Source organism: Mirounga angustirostris, unplaced genomic scaffold (genome assembly GCF_029215605.1).
Source record: "Mirounga angustirostris isolate CCGP_5_RB_7025 unplaced genomic scaffold, mMirAng1.0.hap1 SCAF_4, whole genome shotgun sequence".
Taxonomy (NCBI): domain Eukaryota; kingdom Metazoa; phylum Chordata; class Mammalia; order Carnivora; family Phocidae; genus Mirounga; species Mirounga angustirostris.
The window spans coordinates 64,687,615-64,706,676 of NW_026991712.1; the positions used below are offsets into that span (position 1 = coordinate 64,687,615).

General features: G+C 39.8%; 2 protein-coding genes across 2 annotated transcripts in view; both read left to right on the forward strand.

The window, feature by feature from the left end:
• PPP1R42 (protein phosphatase 1 regulatory subunit 42) overlaps positions 1–4,882 on the forward strand; it is a 47,300-nt gene extending 42,418 nt beyond the window's left edge. The window contains exon 7 of the mRNA XM_045899223.3: positions 4,693–4,882. Coding sequence (XP_045755179.3) covers positions 4,693–4,706 — 14 coding nt within the window. The 3' untranslated portion in view covers positions 4,707–4,882. The remainder of the gene's footprint in view (positions 1–4,692) is intronic.
• A 1,305-nt stretch (positions 4,883–6,187) lies between these two features.
• TCF24 (transcription factor 24) lies at positions 6,188–16,850 on the forward strand. Its single transcript, XM_045899224.3, has 3 exons — positions 6,188–6,454; positions 7,056–7,468; positions 13,634–16,850. Exons 2-3 carry the CDS (start codon positions 7,079–7,081, stop codon positions 13,745–13,747), a joined length of 504 nt encoding a protein of 167 aa, XP_045755180.2. The 5' UTR covers positions 6,188–6,454; positions 7,056–7,078; the 3' UTR covers positions 13,748–16,850.
• Positions 16,851–19,062: the final 2,212 nt, after the last annotated feature.

Sequence of the window (19,062 nt, forward strand, 5' to 3'; positions counted from 1 at the left end):
ACAGTGTTGGTAAATTCTATACATCACCACACACACACTGTTAGATCAGTTGTGAACTGTGGCACATACTGCATATTCTATAGCCCCAAGCAAAGCTCTAATCACTAGGACTGCACTGACAAAACAGCAAATAAATCATTCTATCCTCATTTCCCTAACTAGGAACACTAAATACAGAGCTAAGTGAGTCTCTAACTACTATGTACTGCAAAGACAGGATGCTCTAAAAGAAGCCGGCAGAATAGAGAGGTTCCTGTGAAGAGATAAGAATGTCCTGCTTTTACCACTGTCCGTGAAGTCAATTATGTTCAATCCCAAGTCTTCAGTTTTATAATGTGAAAAATATTACATAAATATTTTTAAAAATTATTTCTTCAGGTAACATTTTTACTGAAGGCATGCCAAAATATCATTTTGGTATCATAAAAGATTTCTTACCAAATGGGAATATCAGTTCTACCTCTCTTTAATAAAAGGTGACCAATATGGAATTTCATTAAGCTCTTGATATAGATTTTTAGGATGTGCTTATCACTAACATTTTACTAATTTAGCATAAAGCTAGGAGATAATGAGAATAAAGTAGAAGGTCATTAAAGTGTTAAAAAAAAAAATACCCAACCCTCAGGGTGCCTGGGTAGTGCAGTTGGTTAAGCTTCTGACCCTTGATTTCGGCTCAGGTCATGGTCTCAGGGTCATGATCTCAGGATTGTGAGATCCAGGCCCTTGTCGGGCACTGCACTGAGCACAGAGTCTTAAGACTCTCTCCCTTTCCCTCTGCCCCCTCCTCCCCCCCCCCCCCCCACGCACAAGTGCTCTCTCACTCTCTCAAATAAATAAATCTTAAAAAAAAACCCACAAAGAATAAATTCTAAAAATCTAAAAAGTTGATTAAAGCAACTCCTTCCCTTAATTACTTTAAGGGGAGAATGAGCTAGCATCAACAGACGTGTCTCCTATAGTCTACATTATTGCTCAGAGGTATAAAAGAGCTTAGAGTCTTCTTCCAAAATGATAAAAGTATGTGCCCCATATTCCTTTAAGGTTCTACACATTAGGAGCTGTGCCTGTATCCTATGTGAACACAGTGAAGCAACATCTGTCCAATGACAGGGGAATGTTTTTCACCTCCTTTATAAATGTGTGCAGTCTGTGCTCATGTATATTTATACAAGCCTGCTTTCCCTACAGGGAGGAAAAAGTCAGACTCATTGACGTTGTTTTTGACCCTCAAACTGAACTTGATACTATCGATGTACACTTTAATTAAAGATTAGTTCAAAGCTATTTTTTATTTAACGGCTGATTCTAAACAAATGCCTTCACTGTTCAATTAAAAATAATTTATGTTATTAAAAAGTGTACACATGATTGCTTCTTTCTGTGTTTGTCACAGTAAATACTTCTGACAGATGTTTCCTCTCTTTTCAAACATGCTAGGAGGTGCTTGAGACTTAGTAATTTTAAAATAGACATTAAATGCATTTACATATTGTAAATAAGATCCACTGAGAATACTGTAGAGCACTGTACACTGAAGAAAGCAAATTGTTACTTGATTATTTATCTTTCAAGCCTAAGCCCTGTCCATAAAGTCAATCCATCTCTTTTGTTACTATAAAAATAACTGTGTAGCTGGGTTCGAATGCCTTAGTTTCAGATACTTTTAAGGAATGTGAATCTCTGGGACCCATAATTCACTGGGAAATGTTCACTGTACATTATAAAATACCTACTATCTTTAGTTAGAATATGGAAGTATTAGGTTTCTTTGAGTTAAAAAGTGAACTTTAAAAACAGTAAAAATAACTTGCTTTCACCACTGCTAAGGTTATGTTTGAACAGTTGTAACAACATATCTTCTATGTGCCTCAAGAGTTTTTAAAACTTAGGTAATATTTTTAGTTACAAAACTCTGGGATGATCTTATATAAACTCATCTGCAAAGCTCTAAATGCCTTTAATTATGCTGTGTTAAACCTAACCTCAGTCTAATTCATTTTATATGCAAAATAAACTTCTACGTATCAGTAATGGAGGTATAATATTAAGACTTTGATTTGCAGTTAGTTGTCAAGGAACCCTTCTGAAATTAGGACACCCTCCTTTAAAAAAAGCAATAGTGGTAAGCAACAAAGGGTTTTTTAAGAACAATCTAAGCTAGGTTTTGTGACTTCTAGTCTCAATTCTGTCAATGGCTTACTCTGTGAACAAGAGTTATGCAAGATCTAATTTTTAAGAATTATGTTATTTACCCCATTTTAAAATGTCTACTTTGATACCTGAATATTCACTACCTTAATTTTTAAGAACAGCAGAACCCTCTAAGATAAGAATATGATCAGACCCATTTTATAGCCGGGGGAAATGAGCATTGGAGAGGCCCAGTCAGAGAGGGGCCCAAAGTCACACAACGGCCATGAGGCAGAGCTGGAACTTGAATTCGGGTCACTGACTCTAAAAGCCAAGCTCTCAACTAATCTGCAAGGGGTCTCAAAAACGCCCTCTGGTATAGGCAGGTAAAATATGTGAGGGAAGAAGGGAGAATGTGATTGAGGTGAACTGAAGAGCACATGTCCACCCACCTAAGGGCATCTGCAGCTACTCCACTCCAAAACATTATAGTCAGGCAGAACTTTCTCAAGTTCTTAAACTTGAGAAATCAGACTAACTGACAAGCAAGATATCTAGATTAAGAAATCAATGGATTTTAAAATATTGGCTCAATTTTTCTTAAAAAATATATATTAAAATGGATAAAAAGAAAAAATCTGGTAATGCTAGCAAAGATAAGGAACAACTGGAAATCTTGTGCATTGCTGATGGGAATGCAAAAATAGTACAGCCACTTTGGAAAACAGTCTGACATACTTTTATAAAGTTAAACATGTACTTACCACATCTAACAGTCCCACTGTTAGTCCAAGGTATTTTTCCAAGTGAAATGAAAACCTATATGCACACAAAAATCTATACCCAAACGTGTATAGTGGCTTATTCATAACCACCCAAAACAAAACGACCCAAAGACCTGACACTGGGGAATGGATAAACAAACTGTGGTATATCCATGTAATGGAATACTACTCAGCATTAAAAAGGAATGAACTACTGATACACAAAACAACATGGACAGATCTCAAAGTATTATGCTAGGCTAAAGAAGCCAACTTAAAAGGGTATGTATACATTGTAGGATTCTATGAAGTTCTGGCAAAGCTCAAACTATAGAGACAGAAAACAGATCAGTAAGTTGCCAAGGCCTAGGAGTAGAATGCACAAAGTCACAACGGAATGGAAGGGTGGGATGATGAAATGTGTATCTTTACTGTGGTAGTTTTTATCAAAACTTGCTGAACTATATACTCAAAAGAATGAATTTAACTATGTACATTATACCTTAACTAAACAATAAGGGAAAGAGTTGAAAGATGAAAAAAAAGCACCAATTATATAAAACCTAAGTTTTATTATGTACACACACACACACACACACATATATATATAAAACAGCAATATACTTTCTTCACTGATATGTGTGATTATTTTACATAATAAAGATAGTAAGTTAAGGACAAATTGATATATTTAGAGAAAGACACATAATTTTAAGATCTACACCATACTCCACAAAATAAAATCTATTGCACTCTAAAGCCATCTACTTTCTGGAAGACTAGACAAGAACTCCAAAAAATATACTGTACTATTATGAAAAGAGTGTTTGAATTGTTAATAGGGAGTCAAGTTAAAATATGCCCCTTATTGCAGTAACAGATACAAAAAATGTTTTGCAAATTATGAAGAACTCTACAAATATTAAATAGAGTAGGTATGGTAAAAAGCACAAGGAATTAGGGTCAGTCAGCCTGGCTCGAACCCTGTCTCTGCCACTGCCATTTACAGGTCAGTCAGCCTGGCTCGAACCCTGTCTCTCCCACTGAGTCTTATTTTCTCAACCATAAAATGTAAAATCCTCAAAGGGTTTTTGTAGACTAAATGAGAAAATAAAGTGTTTTTTTGTAAAGCACTTTGCACATATAGTTAAATAAGGTACCTGTTACCAATGTATGTAAGGGTGAAAATTTGAAGATTTTCATCTTCTATTTTTAACTTAATGGCAAATAATGGCTTCTTGCGGGAATAGGACTACTCTAGAATCATGAAAGGATTCGGAGAGGCTGCTCAGAGTGGCAGCAGGTAAGATGAGGTGGCCCAAAGTGGTTGGTATTGTTTCACCAATCTTTTCTTTTGAACCTGACTACCGGGCAATATAGATGTCCACTTTCCAGCCTCTGTTATCAGTGAAGAGCTTCCCTGGTGCCCCCACCTCCACCCACCTCCTCCGCTTAACAGGAGGCTTTAGCAGGCTAGGCTAGGGTGAGGCATGTGAGATGCCAAGGGTGCAAAAGTTAAGGAGCTCTAGGCATTTGCCTCACCCTAGCCCAGCCAACCTTCCCTCCAAAATTCTTATTTCCACACTTCTCCCAACACATAGATTTTCCACCTTCTTCTCTACTCTGGGGGTGGGGGGTGGGGGAAGGAATCTTTCTGCTTCCTTTAAAAGATTCACACAGTTTGGTGACTAATCATTAACCTCTACTACTGGTGTATCCTAGAGTCTGTATTTTGTTCCCATTTTGGGTAACTTTCATTTTTGAAATATTCCTGTTTTTTTCTCTATTAATACAGGTATCCCTCTTTGAAGGAATCTGAAAGCTTGCTGACAAAAGTGATATACTTGAACTTCACCTTCTCCAAACAAAAGTAAAAGTAAATTTGTTTGTAAAAAAAAGATGAATAAACTCAGCCTTAAGTGATCTGAAACGTATGTTCTTTTACCTTTATACTACCAGGCAATATCATCTTTTGTAGTTTGTAGCTCTAGGGTATCTCACTATATAAGAAAAACCTTTAAGTGGTTTGATTTGCTTCTTTATGGCATCTGAAACATTGCTTTTCAATTGCTTTTGCCTCATTACATACAATTTACTGAGAAAATAAAGATGTGCTTCCTCATTCATCAAAAGAAAGTAATCCTTTTTGAGCCAATGGTATTTTGGTCCATCTTTTTTAAAGTGTAAATCTAATTACAGTTATTGAACGGGAACTGAAGATTATTATTATTCTGATTCACTTATATACCTGAAGTGTAGAATGATATATTAAAATGCAAGTTTTCACCATTACTACGTACTACTTAATAGTTCCAATTTAAAAATCTATTGTACAGAAATTACGTCTCATATATAAGAGCAATTTCATCAATGATATTTTAAATTTAATATTGTCTTGACTCCGAAGATTTTTAACTGTCCTGATCTTCGAACTGAGGGCATTATTTCAAGGACATACTAACTGCGTTCTAGAAACTATCGTGCGTCCACTGAGACTTCACCTCTGAAGGCCCTGGGCCCAGGACCCGCGGGAGCCACAGGGTTGGGGGCGTCCCGGGCCCAGCGCTTCCCGGTCGGTATCTGAATAGGCCAAGCGGCGCCGAGCCAGCATCAGCTCTCAAAGAGCCTCGGAGAGAGCCCCTCACCGGACAGCTTGCAGGCCACGTTTCCCATGGGCCGCCAAGTGCAAGACCTCTCAGGCGAGTTCCCGGCGGGGGGGCGGAGCCAGGACGAATTTTAGGGCCAAAAAACGAACAAAGCGGGGCCCCGCGTGTGCGACGGAGGCGACCCGCAACGGTCCGCGCCCCCGGGGAAGAAGCGACCGCGATCCCAGGGCCGTTCACTCCGGTTTGGGAACTTCCAAATATCCCCGTAGGCGCACTATCTCCGAGCGGCTATAAACTGGTCACGGAGTACCGAGGTGGAGGGACTACTGCTTCAATTAGGGCAGCATGAAACATTTACCTTGGTGGTAGAATAATAGGTTAGCGCATCGCAGCGACACACTCCACATTTCCTCAGAAAAAAGTCACGCTCGGCAAAACGGCAGGGTTCCCGCCTCAGCCCGGCGCCTGCCTGGGAGGCGCTCGCGCTCAGGCCGGACCCGTGACGGAAAGCCGGCGGCGAGGCGAGGGAACTCGCGAGGCCGCCCAGCGGGCCTTCAACACAGCCGACGCTCGACGTGCTGCGCCTGTAGTCACGCCTCGGGGCGAACCCGGACGGGGCGGAGGGCGGGGCCATAACGACGCCCCGCCCCCTGTGGCCCCGCCCCGCCGGGCCATTTGATTAATGACTCTCAGCCCCGGGCAGAGCCCCTCAGGTGGGTGCGGACCTCGGCGGGTCCCGCTGTCCCAGCCCTACATTGAGTCTGGCCCACACACGCCTGGCCACGGGGGCGACCGCATAAAACGCGCGCCCAGCAGGGTCTAGAAGCGGCTGTCGACTTCGGCTGGACGAGGATGGAGTGACCTGTGCGGCCCTGGCCACTCAGACCAAGCTCCACGCTCCTGGTCCGCTATTGCAGCGGAGCGGAGCCCTGCACGGCCGCTCCAGGAAAGGTGAGAACCTCGGTCCAACCCCAGACGCGTCGCTTGGTCCCCAGGTTCGTTAGGATAGCGGGTGCCTAGGTCCAAGGTGAGGTCAGGGGTCCCCTCTCCTCCCGCAGAAATTAGAATGAGCTCCCGCCGTCACCCCCGGGAACCCTGACCTCGGGAACGAATGATGCGAGGGCTGCCCGCGTGAGCAATGAGGACCCTGGCGAGGCCAGGGCTTCCCGCTGCGCCCGCGAGAATGACCTGCCCATCTCTCCCGCGGGGCTGGCGCATAAAGTTCCAGAAGTGCAAACAAGTTCCGAACCGGAGCTCCGCTTCCAAGATCTTCCTTCCTCGGTAGCATAGCCCTTTCACTTAATTTGTCCCTGAAAAGTAAAGCCGGCACAGTGACCCTCCTGAGCCTTCTAAGCCCAGGAACTGTCAGGCCCCACAACTCTCCCAAGACGGGGGGAGGTAAACACGCCCCAGGCAAAACGACCTCATCTCTGAGAACGCCCCGAGCCACGTCGATGGCCCGGCCCGGCATGCAGTTGAAGCGAGAGGCCTGCGGTTCCCCGGGTTAAGCCCGACCGGCGCCGGGTCTCACCGCGCCTCGGGTCCTTTGCAGGGCACGCAGCGCGGGAAGCCGCCATGGACCGCGACGGCCCCGCAGGCAGCCCCCTGATCGCTAGCAACGAGACCGCGCCCCCGGTTGCCGCCACCCGCGACTCGAGCCCCGGCAGGGCCGGGCCAGGACCCGCGGGCCCGGGCGGCAGTGCGCGCCCGGGGGGCGGGAGGCCGGCTGCAGCGAACGCTGCGCGGGAGCGAAGCCGCGTGCAGACTCTGCGGCACGCCTTCCTGGAGCTGCAGCGCACGCTGCCGTCGGTGCCGCCGGACACCAAGCTGTCCAAGCTGGACGTGCTGCTGCTGGCCACCACCTACATTGCTCACCTCACCCGCAGCCTGCAAGACGACGCCGAGGCGCCGGCGGACGCTGGGCTGGGCGCCCTGCGCGGCGACGGCTACCTACACCCTGTCAAGGTAGGCAGGCAGGGCGGCCTGCGGAGCTGGGCCGGGGAGCTGGGCACCTTAACCCTCCGGGCCGGCCACCGCCTGAGCAGATGCCGCGGAGCTCTCACTCCTCCCTCGGGGTGAGACGGGGAACGGATCCGGAGAGCGACCTTGGCCCGCAAGGGCACCGGTAGCGAGGTCCCCACTGCAAAAGGCTACTCCGTAACTGCTCCCAGGTAGTGGATTTAAACCCGAAGTGGCTTGGGTCGTAGGGGTGTCCTACTCCACTTACAGGATGCAGCCTACATGATGCCTTTCCTAGGTGAGAGGTTTCTTGGGAGTGCCTGTTGGGGTTTTTGGCAAGTTCTAGTGATTTTTAGTATCAGATTTACATTTATGAGCCTTTGAGAGTTTTAAATTTACATAATTACATTTCCATCGTGGTTTTTATCAGATGGTTGAAAAGTTTCACGAATTAAAGGGGGTGATGGAATTATCGCCTCTTAAATAATCCAGGAAACCATGTTGAAATTTTTTTGTAAAACTGGTTAAGAACAAAGTGAGACGGTTCTGCCATTCTGCGGAGTAAATTTTCAGTCCGTTTTAATAAAGGTTAATTATCATGGATTAGGCAGTTACCTAGAATGTTAGAAAAACTATGATGTATTTATGTAATTTTCACAATAGACTGGGGCATGTTAATCAAGCCGATTCCATACTATATTAAAATTCTGTAATGTGCAAAATTAGCCCCTAGAATCCGTTTTGTAGAATTTATAACATTACATGTAGGTAAAATGGTCAGGGTTTTCATTTAGCATGGTGTATACGGTTATGATTTATTACCTATATTGCAGTGTTTACACTCTGCATTGTCCTTCTTGCCTGGATTTGATTGTTTCAAAATCCAGCATTTATCTGGCTTTCTGTTCAAAATGCATTATTTTCCCTGTATTTTCTAAACCTAAATTTTCAAATTTTTGGCTCTACCATTCTGAAATATTTTGCCACACATATAAATACAAAATCAGGACTTAGCCTTAAGCATATTAGTGTTCAATAAATTATTGAATAACCATCATTGAAATGTAGTAAAGTACACTCTAATATTAACTGAAACTAAAATTCTGTGGTGAGGTTTAACAGTTTACTTTGCAAATATAATCAACATGATGATAGCTGCAAGCTATTTTGAATATAGAAATTTGGACTATCATTTGTTTATAATTATGATAGATCTCATTATATCTTTGTGCTATATAATATTATCTCTGCTGAAAAGTCATTCATTATTAATTAGGGGTTTTGCTCTACAGTCTGCATTAGATTGATATTCAAATATATCATTAACATTAGATTTCTTTTGACTTGACATTTCTCATATACTCTAAAAAAGTTTAAGATTAAGTAGACTTTAATACAGAAAGCATCTGTCAAATACCTCTGTAGGAGATACGATTGAGATAAGAAATCAAATTGTTTTCACCTTTGTTTCTTATAGTATCTTTTTGAATAAATACTGTTAATAATTTTCATGTAAAAATAAGCTTAACAGGAGTTTTTTGTTTTTTGTACTTGATTCAGGCACCAAATGTTTTTGTAGTCTAATAACAACTTTAAGAAAAATTAAATCTCATTTGTCCTCAAATCAGTTGTTTTGATTTTAAAAGACAATTCTAGGGATAATGAAACAAGGCCAAAGATTACCTCTTTAAAATGAAATTGATGGTTGAACAAGTGACTAGTCTGTTTTAAAATCATTTACTGAGTGTCTGCTGTGTGCAAAGCACTGTTAGGAGAGTGGATACAATTAAGAGTAAGACTCAATCCCTGCCCTAAATTAATATATAATAGAGACAAATACAAAAATAAAATAATGTACTGTAAGGGATAATGTTCTGTGTACATAAGAGAGCTATAACCATGTGCTTTTGGAGGTTTAGAGGAAAGAGATTTCATACGCGTAATTGAAACCACCTGTAACACATTATTTTACGGATATTACCAAATGCTTAAGTATTAAGTCTATCTTTGATAAATCTAATGCAAAAGAAATAAAAATATTCTGATCATACTAATTTTTAGTTAACTAAGGGTGTTGTAACCCATAGTTAAAAAGTGTTCCAAGATGACTTTTTTTTCCTGCCTTACAACATAGTATTACTATGTCTTTGATGATTAAAGATCTGTTAACAAATATTTCAAGGCCATGATTTTGAGTCATCAGTCCTTATTTTCTGTATTGAGATTTAACATTCTTGGGAATTTACATTAAGAGTATCTCAAATGAAACTGGAAGGTTAAAGTGATTGGGATCCTGGGGCATAACCTAAAACAGCAGTTTTCATCCCTTTGGGATGTGAGCAATTTGATTAGCACCAATGTACCAAAGGGCAGTGATCCTTCAAGAGAACAGGGATATATTTCAGATTCTTATATTGGAGAAAAGCACAGATGACTTTATTAATTGCATTATCCCTGGAGAATCACTTTTGATAATATACATATACAATAATCTTAAAAATAAAATACAAAGTTTTATTATTTTGGGGTCATTTAACTCCAGAATCCAAGAGTGCATTTTTAAGGTTTTCAGGTTCAGTTCGGTTAATCCTATGACCTTGCTAGATTGTTCTAAGCCTCATGAAACATTATGGTTTTAAATAAACTTTATTAGGTAAAACAGAGGTCAAGATTGTGTTAATCTACACAATGTTAAAACATTCCATTGAAAGGTGAAATGTAAAACAGTCAAACTAGCTTTTGTGGCATAATACTAACATGCAGCCTAACCAATATTTCATTTACATTTTATTTCTGACTCTTAAAACTACATATATACATTAAATTCAGTTGAATAAAATCATTAGAAGCCTTTTGGAAAATCGAAGTTCACAGTTCTTAAAGTTTTATCATTAAGTTTGTGAAAAATGAGGCAAAAATTCACATACACATTTTTTTAAGTTTATTTTATTTTTTAGTAATCTCTACAGCCAATGTGGGGCTCAAACTCATGACCCTGAGATCAGGAGTCACACACTCCTCCCACTGAGCCAGCTAGGCATCCCAAAAATCCACATATACATTTTTAAGTTTGCTTCATTAATTACTTATGTCCCATCAAGGAACAGATGCCTTCATTTGTCTCCACATTTGGTTGCATGATTTAGAGTGATTCTCAATACAGCAGGACCCAAGTAGCACATATCAGAAATACCAGGGAGCATTCAGTAGAATGTTTATTTTATTTGCTTTTAAATATATTTAATTCATATGGAATATTCAAATTACATCCAAAGTTTAAGTATGAGATTTTTATGCTCATGAATACGAGGCAGGAATTTAAAAGATTGAGAAGCACAGGTTTATAATATGCCAAAAATTCTACACTTGAAATTGATTATTTTAGCCCTACACTATTAACTACAAATATTAGTTAGCTTGGGCTGCAATAACAAAATACCATAGACGGGAAGGCTTAAAAAAACAGAAATTTATTCTCTTACAATTCTGGAGTCTGGAAAGTCTAGGATCAAAGTACAGGCCATTTGAATTCCTGGTGAGAGCTCTCTCCCTATCTTATGGTTGGCCAACTTACTTCTTTCTCAGGAAAAAAAGCTTTCTCTCTTTTTTTTTTTTTTAAGATTTTATTTATTTATTTGACAGAGAGATAGCAACAGCAGGAACACAAGCAGGGGGAGTAGGAGAGGGAGAAGCAGGCTTTCTCTTCTTAAAAGACCACTAACCTGGGCTCCTTGGTGGCTCAGTCAGTTAAGTGTCTGCCTTCCACTCAGGTCATGATCCCAGGATCCTCAGAGTACCACGTCCACATCAGTAAGGGCTCCCTACTCTGCAGGGAGTCTGCTTCTCCCTCTAATCCTTCCCCAACTCTCTCTCTCAGTCTCTCTCTCAAATAAATAAGTAAAATCTTAAAAAAAAAAAAAACAAACACTAATCCATCATGAGGGACCCACCCTTTTAACCTCATTTAGCTTGAATTACCTCCACAAATACCATCACGTTGGGAGCTAGAGCATCAACATATGATACAAACATTCAGTCCATAGCATTATGGCACAAGGTTCTTCAGTATAATGCAGGACTGGAATCTGATCTAACAATGTCAGCTCCTGACATATCAGAAAAACCCCATACCAGTTTCCAAAACTGGGGTTATCAACCTATGGCAAGAACCCAAGGACAGGACCAGAGATACACCCAGAATGTGTAAGAATGCACATCTGTGATTTAAAAAAAAAACCCTGAAATGGATGCAAAAATAAGTAGCACAGTGTTATTACTGTATCAAATATAAAGTACAAGGTTATTTATAGGAAGATTATACAGGAGGAGATCATTTTAAATTCTAAGTAACACAAATTTTATATTTTATCTGTGTTTAAAGTATAGATTTCCAGCCAGAATAATCTGAATTTAGGACCCTAAAATGGACCTGAACTGCATGAGAGCAAACACTTATTATATCTGGAGGCATAAAACTAGGACTCTTGTTGGTTGCAAAGAACAGAGGCTTCCTGGATGGTATCACATGCCTACTTAACTATCCCTTATAGCTACATTTTACATCTGGAATGCCAGTTTAGGTGATAGTACTGCACTCAAAAGTACAATCTGACTCTACCTTATACTCAACTTCTGCAAAAAGAGGTCCATTCCGATTTAATTGGTGTGGTGTGTGACTTGGCCATCGGTATTTTTTAAAGCTCTCCATGTGATTTTAATATGGAGCTTGGGTTAAGAATCTGAAGTTCTTAGGGTCTTTTACCTTGTTAATAATTGTATCTCTATTTGAGCACTGCAGATTATTTGTCAGGCATTTAAGAACATTTCATGGTGCTGTGTAACCAGCAGTGAGCCTGTGAATGTTCAGTGATAAAAATAGCCTGCTACTCACTGCAGCATTTACTCTCCCAAGAGTGTGGGATCCCATTGCTGACCTTTGGGAGTTGCACTTTATTAGTCTAAAGACTTCTCTTTGTATAAAAGTAGTATTTCTCTGACAAGGACCTTAGAACTAACGTATTATCAGACACCCCTCCCCAAGAAAAATTTCTGAAAAAGTACTACTTATGTAATATGTTTCTTTATCATCATGTCTATTTGGCAATAAGTTATATTATTTTTGAGAGGTTGTCCACTTTTAAGGTGAATTTAGAAAATTCACAATCAGGGGTGCCTGGGGGGCTCAGTCGTTAAGCGTCTGCCTTCCACTCAGGTCATGATCCCAGGGTCCTAGGATCAAGCCCCGCATCAGGCTCCCTGTTCAGTGGGAAGCCTGCTTCTCCCTCTCCCACTCCCCCTGCTTGTGTTCCCTCTCTCGCTGTGTCTCTGTCAAATAAAATCTTTAAAAAAAATTGAAAATAAATAAATAAGATCTTTAAAAAGAAAATTCACAATCAGAATACAAATGCAATAATTACTGAAAGGTTAATGCTGTATGATGCTGCTACATCCAGACATTTATTCTGGATGTTTTATCCACATAACACCAAACATTATAACATTTGCAGCTTCAAGATATTGCTTTTAGCTAGATAAAATATTTTTTTAAGATTTTTATTTATTTATTTGATAGACAGAACACAGGGGGAGGGGCAGAGGGAGAGGGACAAGAAGACTCTGTGCTGAGCGCGGAGCCCAACGCGAGGCTCATTCCTGGGACCCTGAGATCATGACCTGAGTGAAAACCAAGAGTTGGGACGCTTAACCAACTGAGCCACCAGGCGCCCCGTAGATAAAGTGTAAACAGTTGAGTTAGTCACTTCTCACTGTACTTCTGTGACAAGTGGGAACATATAATATTTACCATGTATAACTTTTTAAAATATCTTTAAATATTTTGTTTTAGATTTAGTTTTAAATTAAAACACTGTTAATAGATATATTTTCCTTTGCTTACCTATATTCAGTCTCCATGATTTCTTAAGGTTCTTGTCCACATGCACCCATATTATTTTATACAGTTATAATCAAAGTCTTGGTATATTTTTACTTTTATTGCTAGCATTAATAAACATTGTTTTATGTTGTTCCTTCAACCTCACTATTATAATTGTTACTAGCTTCATGATATTGCATTTGCTTTGAGGCATTTGGAATTTTTAATATTACTAATACAGACCTATCTGTCACAGATACTAATTTTTGGATTCTTGTTTAAATATTCTTTTTCAGAAATGGCCCATGCGATCAAGATTATACATCGGTGCTACTGGTCAGTTTCTGAAGCATTCTGTGTCAGGAGAAAAAGCAAATCATGGCAGTGCCACAACAGACTCACAGCCTTAGGCTTCTCCCTGATGGGCGCTGGTGGAAAGTGGCGTCCATTGTTTTTAAATAGTAGGAAGTCAGTCTGTATTTATTACATCAGACATAACAAACATCATTCCTGAAAGTTTGCATGTGAATCCATAGCGGGAAGTTCAGATTTATCTGTCTAATCTAAATAAATGTGGAATGAAGTCATCAGTCTTGTATAAAATACACAGCTTATCTATCTGTTGTGAGAGATATTCACTACTGTATAGTGCAAGAAAAACTATTGGAAAAAAGAAAAGTACCCAAATCAAAGAATTTTGTATATATCCAAAGAATGCACACATTTTCTGTAGGGTATCTATTACACCCTGAAAAGCTGATATCTATCAATAATCTTGATAGTTTAAAAAAAATAAGGCACCAATATTCCATTTTTGTGAAAACCAGTTTATGCTTAAGTTGGTCTGAGAAGCCATTTCAATTGGAAGGTGTGAGATCATTTATTCAGTTTTCGCTAAAGATGTGTGAAAAGTTTGTTGAGGTATTAGGAAGTTGCAGTAACTTCTACAACTAGTTATTTTTCCCTCTTAGAAAACCTGTTTGGAGTATTAGATGAGTTTGCTGTATTGGACAGGGCTTGGCCACCTTCCTAGATGACTATGAAATATCTTATTATGTTTCCAAATTGTGGAAGGCTTTGGGAATCCCTGTAGCCCAGTGTAAATAGCAGACGAGTGTCACTGGGCAGCAGGGTTCCTCTCCCTCCTCCCTGGTCCCTCCATATCCGCTCCATCCTCTTTCAGGTCCTGGACTAGATGAGCTGGTACAGTTAGCCACCTTACAGAGAGTCAACCCCTCCCAGTCTCAGCTTTGCCTAAGCTCCTTCTCCCCTTTGTCAGTTGCTGTTCACAATCTACCTACGTGGCCATTATGAAATAGGAGAGAAAACCTGTCTGATTTGGGAATTCTGGCACTGATCTGCACCTTGAGGGGGTCTGAGGACACACAGTGACTACCCTGAGCTCAATCAGGCCAGAGCATATCGCCCTGAATCTGCCCCAGCGTGAACCTACGATTGGGAAGGTCCTCTGCTGTGGGCCTCTCCCCCCACACTGCACACCAGGGGCCCAGGGAGCAGCTGTTCTACCTGATTGTGCCCGTTTCCGGTTTCAACAGGAGCTTGGGGGTCAGAGCCATGAAGGAGAAATGTCTGTCAGGGACCGCACTGAATCCCAAAACAGGTCTCTTGTCATGTCTTTAACTCCCTTTCTTCTCTTTCTCCTCATCTTTACTATTCCTCTTTCCAACTGTAAAGTTCATTTATTTCTCAATAACCGAGTGTTAAAGAAGCTGAATTTGATCCAAGATTAGCAAATAGGAAAGTATATTAATGGACTTGGTTGAACCGATTAATATAGCTGTTGAACCATCATTTTATTTTTCTCCTCACTGCGGTTTTCTTCCAACTTTTGCCAGTGAAATGAGGTAAAGGACCATTTGAAGGCAAAAACCATCACTCAGTTGATTCAGCTGAACGTGACCATATTTCAGCTCATATCTGATAGCCTGTAATTTTTATTATTTTAATGTGAATACTCCTAGTAATGTGACCAAAGCATGTCTTTAAAAGAAAAGGCATATAATAAAAATTTTCTACATATTAATATGTAGCAAAAATGTTTGTATATTTAAATATTTGTGACTATATTTACCCACTCATATAACATGGAAAGGAATAAAATGTAAAATGAGGTATGAATTCAGCTATTCACTATTATAAGTTCTTTCCATAAAAAGTGCTATGACTAATCTTTATCTTAAGCATGAAAGCAAAGATCTTTGAAGTTACCTGAAACTGAACTCTAAATACTACATTTGATAGCAAGAGTTTCAGAAAAATGGTTTTCTTGCTAATAATGATCTATTTGGCTACAGTTGTTAAAGCATTTAATTGGGGGAAAATTATGACTTTTGTTGAATTGCCAGACTTTCTTAAATCATCCTGTTAAATAGTTAAGCTTTGCCTTTGGCAGTATTACTTTTGATTTCTTCTTGTCCACTTACAGAAAAGAAATGTTTTAATGCCAAAGAAGTATATTTCTGTCCTAGGTTTTCTTTCTTTTTTTTTTTTTTAAGATTTTTTATTTATTTATCTGAGAGAGAGAATGGGAGACAGAGAGCATGAGAGGCAGAGGATCAGAGGGAGAAGCAGACTCCCCGCTGAGCAGGGAGTCTGATGCGGGACTCGATCCCGGGACTCCGGGATCATGACCTGAGCTGAAGGCAGTTGCTTAACCAACTGAGCCACCCAGGTGCCCCATGTCCTAGGTTTTCATAACACTTCATTAAATTGCTAAATATGTTAACAGCTTTTGGTGCATTGGAAAATCTCAAGGGAGAAATTGCATATTTTCACCCAAAGGTTCAAAGGAGCATCCTGTTTTAATTAATGGTGCACGGTCGAGATAAAGGTATTACTAAAATAAAGCATTAATTTGAAACTTAATTTAGTCTGTTAAACTTGCATCTGTCTCTGGGCATATTTAACAAAGACTTTAGGTACTTAAGGTACATTTGAAATCTTTCTAGAAGATAGATAACTATTTGGCATTAGCTTCTTCACCATGCTCCCCTTAATGGAATATATATTAGGACTGGGGAGGGGAGGTATATTTGGATCACAGCATTATCCTATAATCTGCAAGGGAAATCCTAAATTTCCGTCATTTCACTCAGCTCTCAGCAATATGACATACATTTAAATTCCTCTGTAATAAAAATTTTAGAGGATAGGGAAGTGCCTTTTTAGAAGCATAACCAGTTCCAACAGACTTTAAAAATATTACTCCATTTCTGATTATAAAAATACAGTGCAGTTGATTGTACGTCGATTATGCATCAATAATTACATTAAAAGTATATATATACCTGTTTTACAAATTAAAACTTAATAATAAAAGGGATTACGTGGAAAATAAAAGTCCTGCAATGGAAGAGGGTGTTTGGGATATAGAATAAGGGTGGGGAAATCTATTCACATGTTACCTGGTAATAAAGATGGGTTTTACATTTTTATAAGGCTTATTTGGCCCAACTACTTCAATCTGCAGTTATAGATATCCTAAACAGTGGTTTTCTTATCTATTCATGGAGACTTTATTTAAACTTAGAAGAAACTGCAAAAAGAAAATAAATGCTAATTGACCTTACTGAAACACGCAGTCATTATTTGAGTTGAAATTGCTTTTTAGGTTAAATTATTCAATAATTTCTCTTTCTCTCACAGGTCCTCATTTTATATTCTTGAAAGCAACTAACCAGTTATTATCAAGAAAAGCGAAAGTAGGAGAGGGAGAGGTAGTTGTATATATATTTTCCAGCACATCATTTAATCTTTTTATTTAAGCCTTGGGGTATCATAGTGTCATTCTGAGGAAATAAGCCAAACAGACAAAACATTTCTCCAGTGGCCTACATGATTCCCTTAAAAATCAACACATGAATTGTACTTGGCGTAATTATAAGAAAAGGTGCTTATTAGCTCCACACAAATTGTATTCTTAGCTGGCAGGGAAAAGAAATTATAAATCAAACAGACTGCTTCTGATCCAAATTTATATATTAGATATCTTACTTTGAGGGGCGCCTGGGTGGCTCAGTTGGTTGAGCGACTGCCTTCGGCTCAGGTCATGATCCTGGAGTCCCTGGATCGAGTCCCGCATCGGGCTCCCTGCTCGGCAGGGAGTCTGCTTCTCCCTCTGACCCTTCCCCCTCTCATGTGCTCTCTCTCATTCTCTCTCTCTCAAATAAATAAATAAAATCTTTAAAAAAAAAAAAAAAAGATATCTTACTTTGAGAGGATGGCTTAATCCAAATGCTCTTTCCTAACCAGGCATAGGTTATTGCAGGTTATGTCAATCATATATTTTATTTGAAAAGATATGAACGTGGACTCTTTGAGCATTGGCATATTCTGTTTTAATCTGGTAACAAATTCTGTTTTTTAAAAAAAGGTTTATTTATTTATTTGAGACAGAGAAAGAGAGCACAAGTGGGAGGGGCAGAGGGAGAGGTAGAGAGAGAAAGTCCCAAGCAGACTCCCGCTGAGCATGGAGCCCAACATGGGGCTCGATCCCAGGACCCTGAGATCATGACCTGAGCCAAAACCAAGAGTCGGACGCTTAACCCACTGTGCCACCCAGGCACCCCAAATTCTTTTTTTTTTTTTTTAACCTTGCTGGAGGATGTGATATCTACAGTTTCCCAAATGACTTAAAACTAATAGTATACTAATGCTATCTTGCTCCATGGTACACTTGATTTTTTTAGTTTTGTTTTTGTTCTTGTAACTTAAAAAATATCCAAAAGTTAAGACTCCCAATTTTTAAAAGGAACACTAGGGAAATATAAAATTGTATATCTCAAAGAAATTAATACGTACTTCTGTTACATAGGTGTAGCGGCATAGGACTGTCTTACTGGGGAAAAAATGCCCCTTAAATCCTATAGATTTGCTTCCTATAAACTTTGAGTACAGCACAGCTGGGAATGGGGGACATTAAGTAGTCTTGCCTAACTACATAAGCCCGGGAAGGGCTTCCCTTCCTATGTTTATACAAGTCTTAGTTTCAACTCAGTGAAATATACCTCAATCACTCAAACTCTTTCATTATAAATTTTACCATAGCATTCAGCTGTCAGAAGCTTTTAAATTATAAACTGAAGAATAATCTTAACTATTAGGCTTAAAGATTATGTCAATAGTCATTTCCTGTGCCTATGAATGTTACTGAAGAAACTCATGCATTCCTGCCTTCTCAGAACCAAGAAGTATGTCCACGGGGAGCTCTGGAGGTGGACTTAAATCACTTGACTCCATTTTTATGGTCAATGTGAGGTCTAGATAAGAATTGATTAAAGTGGAGCACCTGGGTGGCTCAGTTGGTTAAAGCGACTGCCTTCGGCTCAGGTCATGATCCTGGAGTCCCGGGGTCGAGTCCCGCATCGGGCTCCCTGCTCGGCGGGGAGTCTGCTTCTCCCTCTGACCCTCCCCCCTCTCATGTGCTCTCTCTCATTCTCTCTGTCTCAAATAAATAAATAAAATCTTAAAAAAAAAAAAAAGAATTGATTAAAGCAATCTTATTTTCCGGTAAGTTCTGAAATCAGTCAATTTAAAAATCTTAAGCGTGTGCTATTAGAAAGCATCTTAATGCTTTATGTAGATGTGTATATATCATGTGGATCAGTATTTTTTTTTTTAAAGATTTTGTTTATTTGACAGAGAGAGAGCGCACAAGCAGGGGGAGAAGCAGGCTTCCCGCTGAGCAAGGAGCCCAAAATGGGAC

Bases quoted from the DNA above. Each gene is read 5' to 3' on its own strand.
- TCF24 (XM_045899224.3), top strand. From the start codon at position 7,079: ATGGACCGCGACGGCCCCGCAGGCAGCCCCCTGATCGCTAGCAACGAG. The intron at 7,469-13,633 runs GTAGGCAGGCAG...ATTCTTTTTCAG, and splicing joins GCTACCTACACCCTGTCAAG to AAATGGCCCATGCGATCAAG.